General features: G+C 35.1%; 1 protein-coding gene across 3 annotated transcripts; it reads left to right on the top strand.

Moving 5' to 3' along the window:
- Ero1 (endoplasmic reticulum oxidoreduction 1-like) lies at positions 1–18,483 on the top strand. 3 transcript variants are annotated; one of them, XR_009973924.1, is made up of 3 exons: positions 1–1,636; positions 9,861–10,267; positions 10,317–16,285. XR_009973924.1 is itself a non-coding variant. In XM_012689968.4 (2 exons), exons 1-2 carry the CDS (start codon positions 192–194, stop codon positions 9,976–9,978), a joined length of 1,563 nt encoding a protein of 520 aa, XP_012545422.2. In that variant the 5' UTR covers positions 1–191; the 3' UTR covers positions 9,979–16,285.
- The last annotated feature ends 914 nt before the right edge of the window (positions 18,484–19,397 follow it).

Consider the following 19,397-nt stretch of genomic DNA (forward strand, 5'->3'; position numbering starts at 1 on the left):
TAGTGTCATCTGTCAAAACAATATGAAATATGAATGAGATCGAAATGTGTACGGTTGTTAGAGCACGTCCTCCTTTCAGATTCGTGTTTACTTTCACCTTGTCGTGATTATTCACTAGTTTACCATACATACATAACAGTCGTATATGTTCGCTCTGAAGCTACTTTCGTTAGTGCTATAATACTCATGTCATGGCGCGGACATCCACAGAGATGCCACAGAAAAGTTATTGTGTTGTGTTTATTTTATTTGCTCTAGCGATAGTACAGGCGGTTGGTTACGACACGGAGCTAACGAAGCCTTGCGACAGTACAGCCTGCTTCGATGAGCTCCACGGGTCCTTGGGGGACTGCTCCTGTAAAGTCGACACAATTGACTTCTTCAATAATGTGAAGATCTTTCCCCGCATCCAGAGTATAGTCACGAAAGACTACTTCCGTTTTTATAAGGTTAATTTAAAAAAGGAATGCCCGTTCTGGGCTGATGACAGTAGGTGTGCAATGAAATACTGCCATATAAAGACTTGCACGAAGGAAAGTGTACCTGGCTATGAAACTGGATATAATAATGAGTATGTAGATGAAACGCCTGCCACCAAATACTCTAAAGAAGCACAGTCCGACTGTAAGTCTGATTTGGATCACGATCCTCAGTTGAGCTATTTGAATATGACCATTAGTGCTGCCAACCAGTATGAAATAGCAAAATGGAAAGTTCACGATGATGCACATGATAATTTTTGTGAAAGTGATGACCGTGATGCTGATGCAGATTATGTTGATTTAACATTAAACCCAGAGAGGTATACAGGATATAAAGGGCCATCTGCACACAGAATTTGGAGGAGTATTTATCAAGAAAACTGCTTTCGTCCAAAATTAAATCCATACGAATCATTCCCTTATGTGTTAAGTTCAGATCTGAGTAACCTGTGTTTAGAAAAACGAGTGTTTTATAGAGCTATATCTGGACTCCATACAAGTATTAATATACATTTATGTTCAAAATTTCTTTTGTCAGAAAAAAGCTTAGGTTTTGTTGCTCCTCCGGAAGGAGAGTGGGGTCCAAACTTAGAAGAGTTTCAAAGGAGATTTGATCCCTCTCAAACTATGGGTGAAAGTACAAATTGGTTAAAAAATCTATATTTTGTGTACTTATTAGAAATGAGGGCATTAGCAAAAGCTGGGCCATATTTAGAACAAGAAGAATATTTTACGGGAAACCCAACAGAAGATGAAGAGACCCGACAGGCGATCAGCAACATGTTGGGTGTTATATACTCATTTCCTGAGCATTTCAATGAGTCTTCCATGTTCAAAGGAGGCAGCCAAGTGGAGACACTGAAAAATGAGTTTCGTGATCATTTCCGTAATATTTCCAGGATCATGGACTGTGTTGGCTGTGATAAATGCAAGTTGTGGGGTAAACTCCAAACTCAGGGTCTCGGGACTGCTTTGAAAATATTGTTCTCGGATAAATGGAATAGCCCCGAAGCAGATCCCTCAAGTGGGAAACTACCATTAAGACATAAGTCACATAAAAAGCTACAAAGAACAGAGATTGTGGCCCTGTTCAATGCATTTGCTAGATTATCAAACAGTATTCGAGAACTGGAAAATTTCAGAATCATGCTTAGGTAAGTTTTTTAAATAGATCACTGTTTGCATGTTTTGCTTTTGCTGTGTCTGGGTGTTTCAGTTAGTCTATAGTTTGTTGGTTGCTTTTTGGTGATGTTTACTTATTAAATAGATTGATTATGGAAAAGATAATATGAGTGTTAGCATACATATATGGATAAAAATTTATTAATTTACATATTTAAAAATTAATAATACATTTCTTCAATTTCAGAGAGTCAATGGTATTTACTGTTTTAATATTATGTAATATTGGTTACCTAATTTCATAATCATGTCTTGTGATAAGGAATTAATTCCTTACAGCACATAGTCTTGTGAAATTAGGTCTGTATGCCAATAATATTAAAATATTTTTTACATAGCCGTATGCTGCTTACATACTTAGGATATCCATAGATTTATATGTAAGACTTTAAGGGTATCTAATAATAATGGGTTTCATAACTTTATGGATAAAAAAAAAGATAAATGTTGCCTGTCCTAAACATTTTTACATAATAGGTTGAGTCGTACACTATTATTAAAAAAAAAATTAATAATAGTCTAACCATGTTCTTCAATTAGTTTCGCTCATGCTTGGCGATAAAAAAGCTGCTGAAATAAAATAGATAAAAAAAGATAAAATGGCCAGTGTACTCCTAATAAACGATGCCACTATGACAGTACTCAGATCCCGCAGGCAGATATTAGTCACATGAAGGTAAAGCTTAGTTCACTTCTAAAATGTGTGGAATATACTTTAATAGTCAAAGTGCTATGGTTTATGAGCACCACTTTGATCTCGTATGGAGAATTCCAACCCTGAACCGACGCTCTATCGGTAATCGCTACTTCTACTTCACTTTTTCAATTCGAAGGCCTTAGGAATTGTCGGTAATTCTGATTTTCCGAACCGTTTGCACACAAAAATCATAAATCCGGTCTCAGAGGGATTGCTTTAGATGTTTAATGCTCATAATATTCTCAACTTTGCAACATTAGGATTTGTAATCAAATTCCTTCGTCGATAATAGCGCGGCGTTTTGATATATCATTCAAATAAGGTCCGAAAACTATCGTTAACAGGATACTACCGATATTCGTGGATGATAGAGACCAATCGTGGTCAGGTGGGCGAAGGCTATTCTTTTATATTTATTTTTTATTACCTTTGTGGGCAGACTAGCATACGGCCCACCTGATGGTGAGTGGTTACCGTCGCCCATGGACTTCAGCAATGCCGAGGGCAGAGTCAAGCCGCTGCCTACTTCTTCTTTGATGTAATGTACGTTCAAACGAAGAGGCGGATAATAATGAAATAAAATCTTCATTAAAGCAGTATTCGGTTGTAGCGGAGATTTAAGCAAGCATTCGGTATACATACCAAAATATCCATAACCAATCCACATCCACATCCAATACCATCCGACCGAAATAAATTTAATAATAATTTCAAATATTCATAAGGGAACAAATAAACAAGTAAAATAAGTGACAGCTTATCGCTTTTAACGATCTCTTTCAAGCAATTTTATATGGAAGGATTTTTTTTATCAATAGACAATTTTTTTTAATGATATTTAATGTAACTAATTACGAACACTGTATGAAGACTAGTTAAAAAAATGAGTTTTGCGATAAAACATTATCTACATAGTGTTTAATGAAGTTTCAAAAGGCGGTTTAAATTTTTTTTATTAATTAAATACCGTAATGTGCATCATATCAACTCGAATTGATTGATTATTGGAGAGACACAGAAGAAGTAAGAAGCGACTCATGTGAATTACGCAAATTTGAAGGGTTTATTTTATAGTGTTATTAATTTATCATGAAAATTGCATACGTGAACTTCAAATATTTATTGAGTTATATTTGTTACGATCTTCACGTCATTTCGGATCATCTCGATCCACTAACGGTGCTTTTAGGTACCTCAAGCACCGGTCATCGTTCTCGTCGAACCCGTCGACGAAGGGCTCGTCGAATAAATTAACCCACAGACACAGCCCACTGAGTTTCTCGTCGGATATTCTGTGTCGGTCGCGCATCCGATCCGGTAGTAGATTCTGCGAAGCACTGCTCTTGCTAAGGTTCGTGTTAGCAACGTCGTCAGGTTTGAGCTCCGTGAGCTCACCTACTTATTAGGGTTACGCTGAAATGGCCTGTCAAGGCTATCAGTTTAGGTAGGAAAAAAAAGCTACCGTGTTACACGAGTGGGATGGTCTGTTGTCTCACGCGTGGTGCGGATCGGCGGCACCGACATTCAGCAAAGGGTTTTCTAATCTGTGTTCGAGAAGGCGTAGCTGATAGTTAACTCGGACGCACGCTTTCTGTGCTGGTTCGGTGTGTCTGGCATGACCTGAATGTCTTCTGCGCAAACATTTGTACTAGGTATCTATCTGCAAACTGTCCTGAGCTAAAGGGATGGTTTGTTTGTTTTGCCGCCAAAAATATATTATGCCCTTGGTTTTATGGAATAAGATTTAAACGTTTTTCAGTTGTCAATATGTACAAAATTCCAACGAGTTTCATACCCATTGATCTAACTCGTGACAAATGGAAGGATGTTACGTAATGTAACATTTGAAAGTCATCATATTGTTGTTTGACAATGTTTTGTAAATCGTCAGCAGCGTGTGAACGGAAATTTCTAGAACAATTGAAAAACATGTGTAGTTTTGTAAAGTCAATAAGATGCATTTACATCACATAGATAAATTATAGGTAGATAGATGGAAGCCGTGAAAGCATTCGGCAATTTGGCGGGAAAATAAAATGAATTTTGTGTAGTTCGTCGATATATCTATTATTAACTTGAGTAGACAGACTTTAAATATAGACAGACAGTATATTTTTTGATAGTAGAGACACAAGGTTAGATATCTATGATTATAACTATTAAAATTGAACATTCTATATTATAATTGGTTCTAATGTATAATAAACCAGCAAGAAACCCGCCGTATCTTCGATCGGAAAAAAAGTATTTTTTCCCGCGCGAAAAGGCGTTCCAAAACACTTTTCAAAATCGATCGCTTCGACTCGTCTGTTTTGAATACGTTACGTATTGATAGTTTTAGATAGATAAAATGCACAACAAAGATGGTCCAATTTAGTTTAGTACTAAACATAAACGACAGAAAAAAAAACTTTAATTAAAAGATCCAGGGAAATAATTTAAATAGATGTATACTTATGTATTACAAATTTTAGATTGGTTATAAATAAATTTTCAAATAAAGAATTTGTTGAAGTCATTCATTCACACACTCACACTCATTTCGTGAACCGGTGATTCAAAACATTGGATAGCCTTTGATATCTAAACTAAAATGATAAGCTTAAAAGTAGATGCTATTTTATTTTTCATTAAGTAATGCAAATATAATTTCTGTAACGATTGCGTATCAACATCATCATAGTATACAAAGCATATGATATATTGTGTTTTAATTATAAAAAATATAAATAGCGTTATCTGCTTTTGATACGGAACGCATTGATGATAAAAGGAATGAAAAAACCGATGCTGAAAAATTATACCACAAAAAAAAGGGAAATTTTCGTCAAATGTACATTTAATAAACTCAAACCACTGTATTCATATATCTTCGCATAATGACTGCCCGCATTATTGAATATGCAATTTCGAAAAGGGCACATCTCTGATAATGTAAAATGTTCAGAAAATGAAAAAAAAAAACTTATTATTTTCTAAAGCAGTGTAAAATTTAAAATATTAACTTTTGAGATATATTTTAGTGTTAATTAGCATTTGAAAATTACTGGAATTATTATAAAATGGGTGTAGGTAAGCCTCAAAACTACATGTATATGAAAAAACGTATTTGACAAAATATGCGACATGTGCCCTTTTCGAAATTGCATATTCAATTATACTCAAGGTTTGGTTTAAAGCTTTAACCATAATTTACGCTGTCTTCGTGAAGTAATCATATATTTTGATGATCTGTGGGTTTAAAAAACGTAATTCACATAATATTCGTCAAGTCGAAATGTTTATCTTCAATCGTTCAACAATTTCCATTTAAATCAAACATGTTTCCGTGATGGTGTGTAGGTGTTATGCAACAATAGTTGTACCCGATCCACTAACGGTGCTTTTAGGTACTTCAAGCACCGGTCACCGTTCTCGTCGAACCCATCGCTTGCGACGAAGGGCTCGACGAGTAAATTAACCGACAGACACAGCCTACTGAGTTTCTCGCCGGATCTTCTCAGTGGGTCGCGTTTCCGATCCGGTGGTAGATTCTGCGAAGCACGGCTCTTGCTAGATTTCGTGTTAGCAACGTCGTCAGGTTTGAGCCCCGTCAGCTCACCTACTAGTTAAGGTTACGCTGGAATAGCCTCTCAAGGCTACCAGCTTAGGTAGGAAAAAAAAAGCAACAATAGTTGGTTTTAAAAATAGCAATGGCTTTTTGATATCGATTTTTTTTTTAGTATTCAAATAAAATTGCTTGCGTCATGTACATATTATGCCTTGCAACGAAGTGAACTACTTATTCTGTTCATTTTATTATCAACAAATTTCTTTTACCATCGTCCTATATGCTTCTGATGCATTTTTTTTTTCGGTTTGGAGTTTAAAAGTAGAAGTCGCATAGACTTAAGCCGTGGAAAATAATAGCTTCATATAAATAAACTAGCTATACCCGTCTGCTTCGCTGGGCATTTAAAATTAACATTATTATTTCTCACCCCCACAAAGATTCTCATCATTAACGCCCCCGCAACTGGTGTAGGGAGTCCAACACTCATATAAATATTAACCTATCCATTAAGTACATGTATTTTCTACATGGATACCAAGTTTCAAGTCAATCTGATGCATGGTTCAGTAGTTATAACGGAACATCCGTAAAAACCACTGTATATTTCTATATTAGTATAGAGTATAGATGATGAAGAATTTTGTAATATAATTAATTATATGGTCAGTTAGTAAATAACTCAAATGTCACAAAAGTGATTATTGTTACTTTATATTTCGAAAGCCTTTAAATTTATTTGTTACTGTGTGAAAGTGGCGTTTTATCATAACTATGGATTCTTGCTCTAAAGTAATTATTGTTATTGCTTTGGACCGCGTGACTCGAGATGGGCACCGGAATCCACGTTGTTGTCTATGGGCCTTGTTATACGGCAATCATTAAATCATTAGTTTGGTCATAATCATTAATATCGTCACACTCGTCTACTGCTGGACATATGTACATCTCTCTTAATACGCTTTATCTTGATCTTTGGTTTTTCTCATCCAGTTTTGGTCGATTACTGATTCGCGGTTTCCACTCGAGAACTTGTTTTCCCAGCGGCTTATGTGGCCAATCTTCTGCCCTCACCGATTCCGTGAGCTTTATTTTTCTGTCGGACGGATTGCGTACAAAATCAATATGACTTTGTTAACACAAGGATCAGTGTGTATGGCATTGAAGTCACGTAGGTAGCGTGTAGGTATCTTTGTGTTGACGAGTAGGCAGAGAATACGTCATTCCTGATAAATCGTGACAATTATGGTGTAAATCTGTTAAAAAGAAACAGACCGTGAAGTCTAATCGTTAAGGCGCTGTTTACGCGTAGATACATAGCAATGCCACCTTTGTGTTAAAGATACTCGTTATTGCAATCTTGTTGAGAGACGCAGATAACAGTTGACTGTGTGTTGGGGCGTAATATCCAGCCTATCTCTAATCGTGGTTTTGTAAATACGCAAATGGTTTCATTCGAGAAAGATCAGCAGTGGTATCTGACAATTATACCAGCGTACTACGATCGTTAATCGACATTCACTAGTGTCAGGATACACTGTAAGCCCGTGCGGGTAGTTTCTGCCTATCTACGGTACCCTAATAGTACAACTCTAATACAATTGTCATTACGACCTGTCATATCTCCTGTCATAGTTGAGGGGCGGCGTTCACGTAGATATGAGGCCTATAAAATCAAAGGCAGCTAAACGCCTTATTGTTGTAAAATGGATTAACTATGGCGCCATCTGATTTAGTTAGTTGGGACACGCTTTAGTGTTTTCATGTTACAACAAATGCAGGTAAATCTCTAGCAAATTCAGTTCAAAATTTTATTTTTACTCTGTACTCAAATATAAACGAAGTTCATATAAAATATATCATTTAAAATTCAGATTATTAGTAATATTCTCATTCTTTATAATTCTGCTTTAAAATAAAGAATATCGTAGCTACCCGAACAAAGTTATTTCAGCTTCTCAAACCGGGAGTGTTGCTAACACTGGCCCTAGCAAGACCAGAGTACTTCGATGGATCAGAAGGATCCGTAATGACGTGCTTAGGGCCGATTTTTGTAGTTTACCTGAATATTTGACAGACTTGGATTTAGCTGCCTTTGATTTTATAGGCCTCATATGTCTATGGGCTTTTCACCAAAAGAATGGAATAAAAATATTGTGATGTCCTCATATTCATCTATCTATTTAAGAAAGAAATATTTTTATCAGATCACAATTAGAAACTCCTTGTAAGAGCAATCCTTCTGGAGTTCAATAATGTTTTGCTACGTATTTTGTTTGATTTAAGACATCATCGTTCCCATGTGACGCACATACCTGTGCGAGCTTTGCGCGTGTAAAAACTAGTGACCGGAAAATGTGATCTGAGAGGTTTCCTACGCTGACGTCTACATTGATGTGTACACATGAATTATGAATATTTATAAGCGGTTCCAAGATTTAATCGACTTTTGGATGTTTAGCACAGTCGAGATCTTGATCGTGATTGGGTCATAAATAAGCAGTGCTTACTACTGCTTGCGGACAATGTTATTACCAGGGTCGAAACTAATTTACTGCTAACCTAATTACTTATATCCTTATGGCGTTCTATTGAGGGGATAACACTAAGAGGCCTCGTACTTTGCTTTGTCTTGTCTTCTTTTGTTTTGGGGAAATGGTAAATTTAGTTTCTATTCGACTATGCATGACTCTTCGATATGCTTGAATAAAATAATTAATGAATTTAGCTTTAGTATCTATTTTCAGATCACTTTGATGATAAATATTTAAAAGGAAATTGCTATAGCTTATTCGTGCTTGGTGACAATTAATAGTGCATTAATTTCATGAGATATGTTTGCATACTAGATTTTATAAAATTCGACAGTTCTATTAACAATTTCGTCCTAAAATTCGACCTAAAATTTGTGACGCATACAAAGGGTCTTTGAACATCAAAACGCTTTTTAGTAAAAGTAGTTAAGTATGTAACTCGGAAAATCCACCGAAATCTACGGCTATTAATACTAAAAGGAAATCAATAAAGCTAATGCGATCAATTCGACGCATCTTATCTTGCATTATCATCCGAATTTAATGAACGTTAAATGCAATTTATCAGCGAGATTGCTTTTCAATTTGCCGTATCAACTTGAAATACTTGATATTTTCCGCTGACATTTATCTATAAAATACCTTTTAACAGTACTTCAGATTTTCAGACTTCAGCTTTTGTGGATGTGTTTCCATAAAAAATCTAAATTTAATCGTTATACTTGCTAACGTCAAGCTAAACACCAATCACCTCGTCGAACGTCATACGTGGCTAATCGTTAAGCGTCTGTGTATTATCTGTGTTTATCTCTATTTATTTTGGTGCCCGTTTTTATACAGCTGGCGAAAGTTTGTGCGACAATTTTGAAACGTCTTTGCAGATATCAGTGTCCATGATTTGTTAGGCTAGTTTGGCCTATTAAAAGTTCAAATGTAATGTTTTAACTCCTGCATGAGGTATGGCTGCATACGAAATGTGCATGAATGCTTATTTTGCTTTATTACTTTAGAATGCCACTCAGTATAAACTTACACATTCCTTATCAATTTAGTAAAAAAAAAACCTTTACACCTTCATCTTGTATCATGCTTACGTTGCCACTGTCAGTGGCTTTGAAATCATTGAAAGATTAATTTTATTCAGCACGTAATATTTATTGAGTTTTTTTATTGCTTAGATGGGTGGACGAGCTCATAGCCCACCTGGTGTTAAGTAGTTACTGGAGCCCATAGATAGGCCATAGATAAGTTCTAAGATCTCAGTATAGTTACAACGGCTACCCCACCCTTCAAACCGAAACGCATCACTGCTTCACGGCAGAAATAGGCAGGGTGGTGGTACCCACCCGCGCGGACTCACTAGACGTCCTACCACCAGTAAAGGGTGTTTTAAAAGGAATATTCCCGTTTTGTAGCTCGCTCAAAGAGACGAAACTTAATGTCTTCGGAAACGTACCGGATCGGAAGAGGTCCGGAGAAGCGAAGAAGGAAGCCTGCAGCTCAGGAGCTGAGAAACCACGGACTTGGAGTTAAATTAAACTATAACTGAGATTTAACTATTGACGCCTGATAAACTTTGATTAGCTCCTCTTTTCGTAAACTCTTTATAGTTTTAAAAAAGTATTTATTTGGTGGCTTATATTATTTGAAGCTTGACTTCTTTTGGCGCTTTTTGTTAAAACGGATAAGTGTATTTTATAGTGTATCTTTTACTGTAAATGTTTCATTGAAAATTTATGTCAGTTTTATTTTTGAGTAAAATTATATCAAAATAATGAAAATAAATAAATCACATCAAAGAAGTGTGATTTCTCACACTTGCGTCATGCTGTGCTATCATAATGTATTTCCGCGCGTAAAGTTACCTGAAGGGTGATTCGTAAAATATGCTGAAAAAGGTTTTGAATGTAATAAGACACTCATATGACTATTCTAAGGTAGTAGTAGCTTCTTGAACAATGAAACTGTTATTTAAGTTTAATAGTTGAATTTCCAGTAAAGGCTTAAGCGATTGTTGCTATAAAGAGTTTACGAATATAAAGCGGCTGTTAAATAAAGAAACTAGCCTTGTTTCTCGTCACGAAGAGAATATTGATAAACGCGATGTTAAACTTAACACTTTGCCGTCTGTGCGTCTTATTAAAAAAATATTCACTTTGCATCGGCAGCGCTAATTCGGATCACTTAACTTGTTGAAACACCGCCGTTCTTGTCATTGTCGGGAAATTATAAATTGTTAATTTATACTAATCTTATTGTTAGTTCTCGATAAGTTTTCCTGTTGCGCTCCTTTCAGGAAATTTCAAAGTTTTTTTTTTTATAATTGAAGGATTACTGGTGGCCCGGAGGCCTTTCCAGTTTCACCAAGACAGGTGGGCGAGCAAAGGCTCAGCCAGGAGGGGTGAGATTTGGTAACAGCTGCCCGAGCCCCTCCAAAGGAGACCTAATAGCTCAAGAGCAGCTGCTTCGCGAATGAATCAACTACCGGATCGGAATCGCGACCCGCTGAGAATATCCGGTGATAAACTCAGCGGTCTGATGCATGGAAAGTATTTCTAAGATATGATCACGACACCACTGTGGTCTGGTCGGACGGCAAAGTGTTAATTGCATAAAGAGCAAGCGACAACGTGGACCGACCCTTCAATTCTTAAATAATGTGTCGTACCACTAAATCTTGTGCTTCGTTCTCAGATACGAAATCGCTTGTGATCCTTCACAGCGTTCAGGGGTGGAAGCTAGCATCTCATCACTACATAGTATAAAACAAAGTCGCTTTCTCTGTCCCTATATCCCTATGTATGCTTAAATCTTTAAAACTACGCAACGGATTTTGATGCGGTTTTTTTAATAGAGTGATTTAAGAGGAACGTTTATATGTATAATAACATCCATTAAATAGTGGAGAAATCAATAGTAAATTACAGTTTCCGAAGCGAAGCGAGAGCGGGTCGCTAGTTCCTGATAAATAACATTTTACCCTTGCCCCTATTCAGCTTGAACTCTTTTTTTTTTCGTGCTGCTGGCCCTCAAAGGAAAAGATAAACCAATGTAAAAATATGCCAAGCTTGCATCGCGTTTGTTAATTACTTTTTTTTCTTCATATACACAAGATTAGCTTAACGTAGATGAGTTTATTAGTTAGTGTCAATGAGCGATGAATGGTTGGCGTTATTACGAGGCAAATGTTATTAACTGGCATTAAAGAAAATTTGTTTATGTGTAATCGAATCCTTAATATTTGAACATCGAAAGCGATGCTCAGAAATTAAGAGCTGAATCTGTGACTTTATGTTTTTCACAAAAAATGCATAAATTTTCTAATAACGCCAATTCACTGAGCATCACAAGACCGACTTAAGGCGACCCAGTGAATTTATTGGGCTTTAGGTTGAGTTTACAAATTACAACTATACCTATAAGCTAAGCTTACAATATACTTATAATATACACAACGTTTAGTTTAATTAACAAAAATTTTGATGTTACTTCACTTGGCATACGGCGTAGGTATATTTGTACAAATATTCTGGTTCACAGCTCTTCAAGTACGCCAAGCGAAGTATGTCTTCACAAAAGGCTTGTCGATATAATTCGCCAATAATATATTTATAATAATATATTAATAATATATTTGATCCAAAAATACAATCGCAGTGCCCTATAACAAATAGTAATCTACAAATAAACATTAAATACTGTTTGCATGTATAATTAATTATAATTCAGTTTTATCTTTGTAAACTGATTTACACTAATCATGGTCTGGCCTTTGTAAAATGTCATAAAATTCGAGAGATAAATACTATTTGGTTTAAGCGACATTTTTGCAACTTTACAGGAGATCCAATTAAAGTTTAAAAAAATTTAAAAAAATCGTATAACAGAAAACTTCATCGGCTATTTGAATGGAGTAGGTAAACTTAATTGTAGGTCAATTAAAATCATCGAACTCTTGATGCTGATCGATGCAGATCGCGATTGAACATTACAATTTGATTTTGAAATGCGCCTTCTGTCGTTTCCGCTCTTAAATTTTAGATTAGATTATGTGTACTTAATAAGTAATGTTACGATAAATAAGTTTGAATTTTTTTTCGTAATGAAATTGACATGTACAATTTCGTTTATTACTGATAATAAATGCACCGTTCTTGAGTGTTCATTGAGTGAGATTCATAAAAATCTATCAGTAAGTTTAATTACATACACGAGCTATCTCTTTTTTTTAAGAAGTTATACCCTTTGAAATCTTTTTTCCGTACACGGTCGTAATTTAAAACAATCAACTATTATGTTTCTTATGTGTAATTCATCTCCGGCTTCTAGAAGAAACACTTCCGCTCGTGATTCATAATGATCCATAGTGATTTCAGGTTTTTTTCGGTTTTTTTTTTGTTTTACATTGTCGCTTAGACATAAATTGACAGTTGACATTTACAGTTATATCAGGTCTTTAAGTCTGTTATAGGAAGACTGTTTAAAACGGACTGTCATTAATTAAAACTGTTTTTACGGTTAAATCTTGCATTCATTGTCGTTATGTTATTTCTGATGTTTCGATTAATTTACGAAAACACGTCGGAAATAATATAATGACAATAATAAATACAAGATTGTATTGTAAAATGACTTAAAATGATGTCTAAGACTCGTAAAAAGCTACGAATAATAATTAAAGAACGTAAGAATGCATTCTTTCCATATTGTGAATGTCTTCATCTAAATAATATCTGCGTCACGTTTAGGGTTTTCTGTAATATATTTGTTATTTTATGCGGAAAAATATAGAAGTGTGCATAATATCAGCATAATTATTATCATTTTTTATATGGATAAAATGCGTAATGGTTATAAAGTTAAAATTATTCAACACCAAACAAAATTGATGTCGGCCATTTTGCAATTTTTTTTTGTCTGTTCATTAATAATGCGTCGTTGGATCAATCTATTTTTTCTAGTCAACTTTTAAAACTCAGTGCAGTGGAATTGAATGGTACGATAGAATGTATATTGAAAATAATCGTATTTATTTGTTTTTTTTAAATTACGACAGACCTTTTTTCATTGTTTCCACCTAGGAAAGTTTAGGAAGGCAAAGGGGCGAAGCCCATGCAGTTTTTTTTATAGAAAAGTTTCTCACTATTTCGAAAATGTGCATTACCAGACTATTGTAACCTAGAACTTTTTGCTTTAAATCAAAAGTCGTCTTCTCTTCATTGGAAATGGAGGCCGGTAATAAAAAAACAAAAACTAAAAACGTACGATTTATAAATTAATTGTTTCATAGCACTTGATTTGCGTTTATTATCCATCGGCGGATTTATTTTAGACTCAAATGTTCTGGCCCCAACCCAAATACTACTTTTTTAATCTACAATAAAATGTTACATTGAAATTTCTGCCAAGTTTAGTTGTGCCAGAAAATATTGGTTAAATTAAACAATACATGTAACATTGGTCGAGAATCTGCGTTCAAAATGTCATGTAAATTTAAAAAGTATATCAATGATGCTAATTTATCTAAATTTCACGTTTGTAGTGGCTTCCAAATTATTTTTTTGTGAAAATTAGTGTTCAATAGTATTGATTATAATTTCGCAAAATTAAGTATGCATAATAATAAAAAAGTGTTCGTAATATGTACTTAATTAGATCGATTTCTAATGTATATTATATTGTAATATGAGTCGATTGGTCATAATTATTTCTCAATTTTTAATCGTTATATTCAATATTCAGTCGTTTATACGATTTAAAATAAAAATAAAACTTCCATTGCATCCAAGTACAACGTGAACCGCTTTTTTTAGATACTAAATTTGTACGTAATCGCACGTATGTATCCCCTTGCGTAATCAAGGAATTATTACTTCAATAAGTAATCAAATTTTGTTTCATTCGATTACATTTTGTTACGTTTTTCAACATAGCAGCGTGTTACAAGAACGAATTAAAAAAAAAAATCTGGATAATCTCAAATTGTACTGTATTCAAATTATGAAATCCTATTTGACAGATGCTATTATTAAGTTTATTGTGGATGTGAATTTATTGTATAATGATTTAGATTGATTGTGTATTTTTTAAATGATCTTTACAAACATGAACAAAAGATGATTATTATTTCAAAATATGCGAAACGTGAAGAGTTTTTTTTTTGGTTAGGAGGAAATCGCCGGACTTCCGCCCTCCATTGGGGATGGCGGGTGGGGCATGTCAGAGTCGAACTGACTAAAACCTCCTGTCGCTCAACAACCAACGTCCAAACCTCGCATGACACAGAACTCATGAAAAGGCAAAGGGGGGAGAGTGAAGCGTTTTAGTGCGGAGCACATCTCTCCCATCACCCTGCCCCTCAACTTGAAGAGTTGCGTTCTAAGAAGTGTCAAAAGGGACTTCGTAATTGGAATAGAGTTTAATGATATGGGACTAGGAACTTTTCGATTTACCATCATAACCAATACATTCGCGGCTTTCCGACTCTCCGAATTTGTGTGACATATTTCAAAAAGAGTTGACTGAATCGTTTTTCAATTAAAACTATTCAATTAACACACATTTAAAAATATTGTTTTAAACAAAAATCTTAACTCGACCCAAGTAACTTTAATGCTCTTTTTCTTATACTCAACTCCTTTTATTTACCGTCTCTCAACTATTTTAGTCACAAATTTTACACAAAAGTATTATTTAATATATAACACATAAGACATGTTGTATAAAAAAACGTTTTTTTTTCCTAGTTCGTACAATTATGCGGCTTTACTTTTGCAACTTCGAAAGTAGCTAGTTGATTAGTTAGTATAATCGCTATTTTCGGGCGAACATAAGCACATACGCGATCTGTTAGTAAATCTAATGGGATTCAAAGGATTTTGTGGTGATGATCTAACATGACTGCACTATACATCAAGCTTTGAGTGTATCGAACGTGGCACCGCAATTTGAGATATATTAATTATTAAATAAATTACAATTCAAAACAACTGTAGTACACAATCTCCCCTGTTTTCCGTTTAATATTTTTTGTAGGTTAATACGTATGATATGATGATAACAAACTTATCAACGTATAAGTTAGCAACTTGACATAAATCACTAGAATATTCGCCCGAATATAACATTAATTTCGTGGATGCAATGTTGTTACAATGACACGTATGTTTGCACGCAAGTGTAGCGGGCATCATTATTTGCAAGTTTCCTAAGCGTTGTAATGTTAAAAGTTTTGTGTAAAACTACAATGACTGCTATTGATTTCCACAGAAATTATTTTTAAATTATTTGTCTGCGAAGACGTGCGTGAAACTTTTTTTTTTAAACTAAATTTGATGAGATAAGCACTCCATTTTTAAGTATTTGATAAAAACAAATTGTACATCATTAAAATAATAATACAACTTGTGATTACATTTTAATTTTAAATTAATATAAGTTAATTTATTCGTAGCGAATTTTAGTGAAAATTTTATTTTGTGAGTTTAAAAACTTACAAGGCATTATTTTATTGAATTCATTAAAACTATAGTTGCGGGTATTGGCAACACGTTTTTATTTTTATATTGTGTTGAGAATTGTATGAAATTGTACGGATTGTTCGCAACACTTGTTTTTGTTATCAACTAAACTGTAACGATATATTGATTAATGTTTTTTTTTTTTATAGCCAATTTGTTTTATGTTCTTTATTTTATATTTTTAGATAGCACGTAACATTTTTTCGCAACTCTATGGTATCCGTCTGTGATTTTGTATGTTTTTATTGATATCATGACAAAACCTATTATTATTTTATATATTTTTTTATTTTATTTTAATAAATGTGTATTTTAATCAAGATACGTTGTATTTTATTGACAAAAAACAGTATGAATTAAGAAATAGATTGTTGTATTCAGGCTGCTAATAATGGTGGTATTGTTGTGTGCTCATTAGCGTAGGTTTCCTACCTGTTTTCTGCGGCGAGTGGTCCTGTCTTTGTTTTCAGAGAAATTGGGTAGCTCTTCATTCAGATTCCAACCTGTCTCAAGGTGTCTCAAGGTGAGTATTACAGAATAACCAAGCTGTAATGTCAAATGAACCACAGATGCCTCAAAATTTAAATTCGTTTTATGTAATCCAACCTCATTATTCATATTATATAATATATTATCTATATTCATATAGCAGTGCGTAGGTTCATAAAAATGTCAATAACTCAGTAAACTTTAAAATTCTACGAATAACAATAATTCTGACAAATTTTATAGTTAGAAGTTCTAGCTTGTCTCTTTCATTCTAGAACATTACATTGGTTATTTAAAAGAATATATGCAATGTCTTGCTTGCGTTATTCTATTCGGGTTTGTCCCGGAAAACTTGTGTGTGGATGTAAATTTACTTTTGGATATTTTGTGTGAAATTTTTCAGTGCAATTTTTTTCTAACGAGTTTTCTGTACACTAACAATTTCTTATAACATGTTTATTTTTAATAAAATATATTGTTTCAGTGGATGTTCTATATTGTCGTGTCGTTTTTATTTGCGATTTAGCAACTATTTAGTTAACTTTCTAACGAGTGTGTGTTTGCTACTAATTTTGAGCGGTAGGGATAGAAGGGTACTGTTTCTGTTTTGCTTTTGATTTATACAAATGATGACGCAGGCTCGAGGTGATTGTCTATTTTACAGCAAAGATACAGGCTGTGGGGGCAGCTCGAGAAGAAGAAACGGCAATGACGGGTTTTGTGACATTGACATTTTAGTAGACGTCCATATTTTGGCCACATACTAAAGTAAAGCAAAGGGAGCCCCTCCCTAAGTCTCAAAAGACCGTCAACTGTTAAACCCACTTATCACAATTTTTTTTTATTGCCCTTGTAGACACGAGCATACGGTCCACCTGATGGTGAGTGGTTACCGTCGCCCATGGACTTCAGCAATGCCAGGGGCAGAGCCAAGCCGCTGCCTACCGCTTAACACTCTCCACACGCCTCTTTTGAAGAAGGACATGTCATAGCGCTCGGGAAACACCCTGGAGGGGAGCTCATTCCATAGCCGGATGGTGCGTGGCAAAAAAGACCTCTGGAAACGCACTGCCGATTAACGCAGCGGTTCCAGATAATATGGATGAACACCGTTCCGATGGCGGGAGGTGCAATGATAAAAAGGAGATGAAGGGATCATCTCAAACAATTCCCCATGGAACATAGGATACAAAACACAGAGGGAACCGAAGTCCCTCTGCAGACCCACGTTTTTAATTTTGTATTTGTGTGCAGTTCAAACGTATTAGCGATTTTGAATTATTGTTGTTATTGAGCCTATCTTTGTTATCTATAAATATGCATTATACAATATGCCTTATTTGGAAAGAATAAATGAAGGCTCAAAAGCTACAGTATAGTCAACCGATTTATAGAGAAAAAAGTACTTTAGTGGTGGTAGAAGGTCTTGTGAACCCGCACGGGTAGGTACCACGACCCTGCATATTTCTGCCGTGAAGCAGTAAAGCGTTTTGGTTTGAACGGCAGCCGCTGTACCATTAAAACTACGGCCTTAGAACTTATGCCTCAAGGTGAGTGGTGGCATTTAATTTGTAGATGTCTATGGGCTCTCGTAACCGCTTAACACCAGGTGGGCGTTGAAACTCTTCCATCCATCTAAGCAATAAAAAAAGTACCTAGTTATTCGAATAAAAACACCAGAAGCTGAGATTAAGAGGTTAAAATATACATGCTCACTGGCTTGAAATTAGTGGAGTTAATAAATCAAAGACTCAAGAGAAACGCAAAAGAACTGTTCAGTGGAATAATAATAATGAAGATTAACAAAAAAACCTAATAATTACCAAATCTGTTTATGGTTCCAGGTCGAATCGAGATGAAAGTTTATTTGTCACGTGCCAGCTTATTGAAGTGTAATTCTGAATATTAAATTAAGTTTTATTGTAAACATGTTTTGTTCTAGATTAAATTGTTGATGTCGCGTTGAATAAAATTATTTATTTTGTTTGTTATGGTTTATGTAGGAAGTAAATGGTATTTGTGACTGAAATGTGTTGTTTATTCTCAATTGTTTTGCCCAGCGCCAGATTTTTAAACGTATGAAATCAAGTTTTGACATAGCACTGTCTTTTCGTTAAATCACATATTTACTTGAAACCATCCTGATTTTTAATTGTTTTAATTAGTAAAAAAACGACTCGAAATCAGCCGTGTGGTTTAGAAGTAATCGAAGAAACGGACGGCGATTTTTTTTATAATATTAAGAGAGCAAGAGACAGATTCCTAATAAGGTACAAAATATGAACACTATTGAACACACTGCACGTAACTACGTAGCAAAAAGAAAAAGCGTTCTATTAATTAAGACTTCCTTACTCTACGTGACTTCTTCATGAGCAATGATTACACTCGTCTAGAGAATGACTCACAATTTTACACGGCACAACCAAGCCGCTGCTTATCGCGAATGACTCAACCAAGCGTTTGAGTAAAAGAGCCACTATGTCTTTGGAAGTAACACGTTGAATGAAGTTGTCGTGACCTAAAGGATAGGCCCGGTGCATTCGTATCGAGCGATTCGCCAGTGCCTGTTTTCACCACTTCGAACATCCCACTGCCTAATAGGCGCGTTAACACCTCCGCCGTTAGCCCCATCACTTTCTTTGGCCAGCCCATACCGTGGGCCTAGAAGGTCAAATACCTAGTAACGGTACGTGACCGTGCCGCCTTCATATTAAGACGTCTCTGCAAACTGTCTTTCCGTAATAAGGTAACTCTACAAAATTTGCATACGTCTCGTCATGACGTATGCAAGCGTTACGTTCGCTCACGCGGCCCGCACTAACTTGAAACCCATTCAGGTTATTCAATCCCGATTTTGCAGAATAGCCGTCGGAGCACCATGGTTCCTGAGTCAGTAAGTATCTACAGTCGGCATCATTGCGCCACTTTGAGAAGGCGGCA

This window comes from Bombyx mori, chromosome 10 (genome assembly GCF_030269925.1).
Source record: "Bombyx mori chromosome 10, ASM3026992v2".
Taxonomy (NCBI): domain Eukaryota; kingdom Metazoa; phylum Arthropoda; class Insecta; order Lepidoptera; family Bombycidae; genus Bombyx; species Bombyx mori.